The sequence below is a fragment of the Erigeron canadensis genome, chromosome 1 (assembly GCF_010389155.1).
Source record: "Erigeron canadensis isolate Cc75 chromosome 1, C_canadensis_v1, whole genome shotgun sequence".
NCBI lineage: Eukaryota > Viridiplantae > Streptophyta > Magnoliopsida > Asterales > Asteraceae > Erigeron > Erigeron canadensis.
Genome location: NC_057761.1, coordinates 17,972,020 through 17,979,684, shown reverse-complemented (window position 1 = coordinate 17,979,684; position 7,665 = coordinate 17,972,020). Strand labels below are relative to the sequence as shown.

Genomic DNA, 7,665 nt, shown 5'->3' with positions numbered 1-7,665 from the left:
TATGTTTATTTACTATTACTATATAATTAATATAATTTATATTATGAATTCCATTCTATTCTGATCAACCAAACACAAACAGATTTTAATTCATTCAAATTCTAATTTCATCAGATTCCAATTCATTTAGATTCCAAATCAATCAAATTTCAATTGCTTTAACAGATTCCAATTCCATCAAAAACATTTGGCGAACCAAACGCCCCCTAAGTATCAACATGAAACTTCAAGGGATCGTTATTAATAAATTTTATAAAAGTAGGTCATTAAGTATGTTTTTTTTTTCTCTTTTTCCTCTTCTTTGAATCCTACAATGGATTTAGATATTTGTGAAGTTTTATTAGTGATTAATACTAATCAACTTTTAAAATTTTTTGATAAACATAATTATACCTTTTTGAAAACCACAAGTCAATAGCGAGTTCGAGAATTGGAATTGAACATACTACGAAATATATTGTTGAACCCAAGTTTATTATTTAAAACTTAACTCAAAGATTTAGAGAATAAACTCTACAATAAAGAAGTTATTTTCACTACAACTATTGTTTTACATTTATTTAAAAAATATATTAATTAACAAAATATATATCAATTTGTTCACATATGAAGAAAATATAAAAAACCTTAATTATACTTTCGGGATGCATGGAAAACTTGAAAAATCATAACAATCTTCACATTTATAATTGTGTATGTTCACACTATAAATGTTCAATATATATCCCATTTATCCACATTAAAAATTGTGAAAATTACTTTATAACATACAATTGTTCCGCATTCTCTATTGCTTAGAAAAATTAGGTACCACAAATTGATTTTCACATTAAAAAAAATATGAACTGTGAAACTTTTTACTTCACAAGTAGAAGATGAAAATTGTGATGTTTATAACTTGAATTAGCAGTTCATTCGTAGTTGTAACACGATATGATCAGCTGAAAGATATAATGGCACATAATCAAAGCTAACACAATTGTAACAAACAATGATAGCTTGGAAAATCATGTAAAGCAAATGACATGAAAGATGAGCCTCCAAAAGTATAATACAGTGAAGTTACACGTAAATGTGATGAGCCTCCAAAAGTATAATACAGTGAAGTTACACGTAAATGAGCTTCAAAAACTTCAAAAGAAGGAACAACAATTATTTTACCCCGTCAACATTAATTTCTCGCTTGAAAAACTCTGAAATGTTACAATATTGTGAACCTTAATGTATCCCACAATTTCATGCAGACCACAGTTGGGAGTTAAGCAGGTCGAGATCATTAAAACTTCAAAACTTTCCAAGATTGTCTGTAACCACTAGATTTGTCATGTACTCGTGTCAGAGAATTTTGTTTTCCAGGGGATTCTCCGGCCTTGGAAATCTATAGCATGTACAGAAAAAAAAAAGAAAAAAAAATAAAGAATAGGTGGAGCTCTCTTTTCTTCAATTTGTAAGTTGTTTCATTATTTGGTTGTCCAACTGTTGCAGACTTCTGTATATTAATTGTCATGTTAATGCAAGTATGTTACATGGTAAACTTTGTTTGAAATAACTACAGGTTAAAATGAGTGTTTGTGAATTTGCCTGTTGTGTGGCATTCTTTAGATAAACAGAACTGCTTAAAGCAACACTTATAGCAAAAGAAATGAAAGAGCTATGCCTAAAGAATCTGATTGTGTTTTATCCATTAAAACCATACTGGAAATCAAGTCGGGGGTAAATTGGGAGACTTGGGAGGGTCAATTACATTGGTAAGGGGTCAAACAGGTAATTTGTATGCTTCTAGTTCGATTAACTGAAATACTATTTGTCAAAATTATCTATTTGTCATTACGTAGTGTCAAACGTGAGCTTAAAACTGCCGCCTCATGCTAAGTAGTACGAACCTACATTCTCTAAATGACTTGTTATGAGAAAAATCAATAACAAAAAGCTAGGTTTAGATATATTTTTTTGATAAATCGGCCTGCTGCCTATCAGAACATATCTCAAGACAGCCCCACCCATTAGGCGAGACTTGCATATTTCTAGTTAACTGTCCAAGGTTCCAAGGAGTCTAATGGAACCTCGAATGTGCGAAGGGAACCAATTCACAGTTAAAGTTTCAAAGTAGTCTAAAAGGTGTTCGAATGTGCATATATATACAGTAGTTAGTAACCTATCATTAGTAACTACTATTGTTGTAACATATGATACGATCAACTGTAAGCTATAAAGGCACATAATCAAAGTTAACATGCCACTAAAAAATTACAATATATAAATACAAATCAGTTGTTACAAACAATTACTATGCACATGATATTGGTCTGGTTACTATAGATTTTAACCAGTTGTAACAATCAATTACTATCTTGATAGAATTCAAGAATTCAACAGTAGTTGCAATGTAAATATCGAAAATTATCTAAAGCAATTAACTTGATAACTTGAAAACCTGAAACATAATTTACAGTAACTTGCAGAAGGATGAGCTTCAGAAACTTCAAGAAAGCACTTCAACTATATTGGAAATCACCATTTGTCAATTTTTATCCCATCAATGTTACTTTCTCGCTTGAAGGGTCTATTAGTGGCGGTTAGAATGAGGTCTATAACACTCGGCCTAAGAAGATGAATGAGGTCTATAGCATGTCCAGCTAAATAAAAAAAAAGAAAAGGTGTGCGGCATAAGAACATCTACCAGCGATTTTAGATATCAGAAACAAAAATGTGATCACTTAGGGTGCGTTTGGTTGCAGAAAATATTTTCAAATTTTTCATATCTAATTTTTTAGAAAATAAAAAGGGTTTTTATTTTCTAGAAAACAAATAAAAATTTTGAAAATGCGTTCTAATTATAAAAGTAGAAAACATGTTAGAGATGTGAGGGGAAAGTAGGGAATGGAAAATGAAAATGAAAAACAAGAAAAAGATGTTTTCAAGTTTTCCATAGAAAAGTGGAAAACATTGTTTTCTATTTTCTTGGAAAATATTCTTAGAAAATTATGAACGCGTTTTCTGTTTTCCATGTTTTCATGGAAAACAAAAATAGAAAACATAGGGTGTTTTCTGCAACTAAACACACCCTTAGTATCTATTAAAACACATAATCAAGCAAACACAATTACGAAGAATAATGACTGAAACTTGATGAATATTGTTGTAATATAAACGTTTAAGATTATCTAGAATAAAAACATGACAAGCAACAGCATAATTTACAGTGAACTTACATAGACGTCATCTCCAAAACTTCAAGAAAGATAATCTACACTGGAGATCATAGTCACTTTTGATCCCATCAGTGTTGCTTTTCTGAATTGAGAAAACTCCTTTTTCCCAAAACAAGATTCACTCACACCATCATTTCCCCATTACACCACGATTACACCTCCAAACCAATAAAACCCCACTTGATATGAAGGTATGGAGTATGGACCAATAGGTGCCTGTCTGGACTCAACTCAATTAGCCCAGCTCTATAGGAAGTCTAGTTAACAGTTAACACTGATTACAAAGTGACACTAAACTTAAGGTGAAAATCAAGTTTCTTAGTTTACAAATACAATATAGGTCTGTTTCACTTGGAATATTTTCAACTGCAGTAGTTTGGACGATCTAATTTCACATTATTATTTTCATTACAGACACCCAAACATAAACTAGCAGTTCTATAACATTATGATAATGTTAGGTAACTTAACATAGTCTAGCCTAGAAGCTACAAAAACTCATAACCACGAAAATTCGCACAAGCACGTTTGTAGAAAGTAACCCAAATACCTTCGAGAACCTTAGTGTGCCCATGTAACCGATAATTCAAAAAGTGGACCTAGTTTCATGATGTCACTACATTAATTAAGTGGAATTGCCATAAATGACTCTAACTGCACGAGACATTATAAGCTCTGATAGAGGTCTCATACCCACAAAATGATCTTTCTCCAACAATATCAAACTTATTACTGTACAACTTCATTTGACAGTTGGCATGTCTAGATAAAAAAAAAAAACAATAACAGGTTTGCGCTCTTTTCTTCAATTTGCCTTTTTGTGTTTTGCATCTGCATAGTTGCAGATTTCTGTAAATTATAGTTTTGTTACATGGGTAACTGTGCTTGAAATTACTATGAGTGTTTAGATAACTCTGTGTTTTATAAAGTTGCCTGTTGTGCGTGAATTCTTTAGATAAACATTTCCAAGCTTGAATAAAAGTTTTAGCAGAATTGATGAAAGAAAGGACTATGCTTGAAGAATCTCACCATGTCTTATCATCCAGTAAAACCACACTGGAGATCAAGTCTGGAAAAAAGTTGGCAAAATTGGACAGGTCAAAGTATGTTTGGTAACGGGTCAAACAGCTATTTTGAATGCTTCAAGTTTGATTTACTTGCTTCAAGTATGATTTACTTTTAACAAACTTTGTCAAAATTCTATCCATAGATAAGGTAGCGTCACATGTGAGACTGAAATTACAGTCTCTAACGTAAGAACCTTTCTCCCTAAATGACTTGTTGCTGTGTCTGAAACTGTCTTAAGATAGCCCAGTGATATGATCCCACATAGGCCAAGTATGGAATTGGTTGGTGGTTTATAAGTCTAGGTGTCCCCTCCTCCTTTGAGCTAGCTTTTGGGAGTGAGTTCTACACCTAGCTTAGTGCATGATACGAGCCTATTATGGGATGGGTACGTATCAATTGGTATCAGAGCTAGCCCTACCTTTTGAGGTTTCAACGAGCTTGGAGTGGTGGCTTGGGCCCAAGGAGAAGGGTGCCAACCGTGACCAACGAGGACGTTGGCTCTTCAAAGGGTGGGGTATCGATATGATCCCACATCAGCCAAGTATGGGATTGGTTGGTGCTTTATAAGCCTAGGTGTCCCCTCCTCCATTGAGCTAGCTTTGGGGAGTGAGTTCTACACCTAGCTTAGGGCATGATACGAGCCTATTATGGGATAGGTACGTATCACCCAGCCCTGTTGGAAGTTTGACATGCACAGATTTGTAACCATGTGATGCATATACCCTTCCAGGATCTCAAATTCGCACAAGAATCTGTGGACAGTAACCCAAATACCTCCTAGAACCCTGTGTGCCCGTGTGACCAATTTGTAACTCAAAAAGAGGACCTACTTTCAGGATGTCACTACTTTAATGAAGTGGAACAGCCATAGAGGACATTAACCGCAAAGGCATCTTAAGCTCTATTAGAGGTCTCATCTCCACAAAACGATCTTTATCCAACAAAATCAAGCTTATTACAGTACAACTTCATTTGATAGTTAGGAGTCCAAGAGGGTATTATCACATTGTCGAGTAGTTTTTTACATATATAATTTACTAATAGTTCAACACCTTCAAAAGCGATTATTCCAACTTTAAGCAGCAGAGAAACTGTGAATATCCATTTGCAGCCATGTTTTATTATAAGTTATTGATTATCCAAGTTCACATTATCACTTACGAAACACACACTACCAACCAGATTTCATTAAGATCATGATATTGATCTAAACACCAGTGACTTTTGATATCAAAAACATAATGTGATCACTTAGCATCTATTAAAACACATAATCAAGCGAACATAGAATGACGGCTGAAACTTGATAAGAATTGTTGTAATATAAACATTAAAATCGTCTAGAAACAATAAAATGACAAGCAACAGCATAATTTAAAGTGAACTTACATAGACGTTAGCTCTAAATCTTCATGAAAGATAATCTTTATGCTGAAGATCATAGTTACTTTTGATCCCATCAGTGTTGCTTTCTGGACTGAGAAAAATCCTATTATCCAAAACAATATGATAACTTCATTTAAGCCACCATTTCCACATCACAGCACAATTACACCCAACCAATAAAACCGCACTCAAGATCAAGGTCTGCACCAATAGGGGCCTGTCTGGACCCAACTCAAGTTAGCCGAATGCTAGTTACAATGTGACACTAACCTTTAGATGAATATCAAGTTTCTTAGTCTACATAATATAGGTCTCTTTAGCTCAAAATGTTCTCAGCTGTAGTAGGTTTGATTATCCTATTTCACCTATCACTTCCAAAACAGACATCCAAGCATAAGCTGACCATTCTATAACACGTTAGAAAACATAACAAAGTCCTGCCTAGAAGCTATGAAAAACTCATAATCACCCAAACAAGACTGCAATGAACATTGACTATATACATTAATAACCATCTACAAGTCCACAACAAATAACATGATATATTGAAAAGCTAAATCATAATTTACAATAGGCTTCACATACACATTATTTCACCTCCATAAAAACCTCAAGAACCATTTTTAATCCTTTTAGCAACAACCATCGTCATCTTCGATCTCATCAACGTTACATTCCTAACTTCCAAAAACTCCGATTTTCTAAACAACGTCATCACATTCTTCACTTCACTATCCCCAAATACTTCCACACACACAACAATCATCCCACCAATTCTAACACTCCTTTCCATTTCCCCAACATACCGGCCCGGAAACAATGCCTGACCCAAATGCCCACTAAACACCAAATCAAAAACCCGATCAAAAAAAGGCAAATTATGCGGATCAGCCCGCCTTACCAACGGCGGAGAATCGACTAACTCGACACCCATAACATCCACAATTCCCAGCTCTTTCAATGCCATTACCGGCTGCCCGCCGCCTGCAGACACAATTAACACACGGGTGTTGTTTGAAATGATGTTTAGGCCATTGAAGATTGTTGTGTAGGAACGTACGGATTTGCGCCATGTGTTTGTGGACCAAATACGGTGGTTTTTTTTGGAGATTGTTGTAATGCGTCTGTGGGATGCGTCGCATGATGTTTTTGGATGGTTTGTGATTTGGTTGAGGCAATTTTGTGGGGGTGTTTGGAAAAAGAAGATTGAGAGGAGGAGAGTTAGTGTGGCGAGGGTTAGTGATAAGTATGAGATTTTTTTTATGAAATTTTCAATGTGTTTTTCCATTTTGGAATGTTGAGATGAATGAGATTGAGTGGACAGAAGATGAAGAGGGTTGTGATCTCCAATGGTGTTGGTTGAAAATTGGGGATTGATTAATTAATTGCTTGAATTATCTAACCAGAGTAAAGGGAAACAAGGGAAACAAGGGTAAGCCGAGGGAAACAAGGGTAAGCCGAGGTATGGGGGAACTCCCACACAAAAGCAGAGTGACTACTTCTAAATCCACTGAAGTGAAAAGGACCTCCGACCCATGACTTAACCTTTGTAAAAGTTTCTCAACGGATTTTGCTCGATCTCGGATCTAGATCTCAAATCTAGAGAGAGAAAAATCTAGATCTAGATGAAGATCTAGAGAGAGAGCCGACCGTTAGGAGAGAAAATTTTCTCTCACACACATGGTAAGTAAAAGAAAAAGGGAAAAAGAAAAAAAAATCAATTTTATAAAATAAATAAGGGATAATGGCATACGAATGTAACCACCTATGAGAAAATGGTTATGTAATGTAGTATCCTAGTTAGGTGTCTATGTAATGTATGCGCCTATGTTTTTTAGGCTATACTATGTAAGGACATTTTTATTTAGGTCAATCAATGTAATGACCTATGTATTACTTTTTTTTTCCTATACTATGTAAGGTCCGTACATATTTTACATATAGCCAAAAAAACATAGGTACATACATTACATAGTCACCCAATTAGATCACTACATTA

General features: G+C 34.5%; 1 protein-coding gene across 7 annotated transcripts; it reads right to left on the bottom strand.

Annotated features, from left to right (window-relative positions):
• Positions 1 to 1,033: 1,033 nt before the first annotated feature.
• LOC122584939 lies at positions 1,034 to 7,056 on the bottom strand. 7 transcript variants are annotated; one of them, XM_043757026.1, is made up of 4 exons: positions 5,670 to 7,056; positions 3,213 to 3,428; positions 2,435 to 2,636; positions 1,034 to 1,378 (listed from the first exon to the last, which is right to left on the bottom strand). In XM_043757026.1, the coding sequence occupies exon 1, from the start codon at positions 6,952 to 6,954 to the stop codon at positions 6,277 to 6,279; it is 678 nt and encodes a 225-aa protein (XP_043612961.1). In that variant the 5' UTR covers positions 6,955 to 7,056; the 3' UTR covers positions 1,034 to 1,378; positions 2,435 to 2,636; positions 3,213 to 3,428; positions 5,670 to 6,276. The 7 variants fall into 7 exon arrangements, with proteins under 7 accessions (XP_043612961.1, XP_043612959.1, XP_043612960.1 ...); XM_043757024.1 differs by having other exon boundaries at positions 1,034 to 2,636; positions 3,213 to 3,469; XM_043757025.1 differs by having other exon boundaries at positions 1,034 to 2,636; positions 3,213 to 3,432.
• Positions 7,057 to 7,665: the final 609 nt, after the last annotated feature.

What these genes read in the sequence shown, in the direction of transcription:
- LOC122584939 (XM_043757024.1), bottom strand. Translation starts at nt 6,954, where the DNA reads ATGGAAAAACACATTGAAAATTTCATAAAAAAAATCTCATACTTATCA.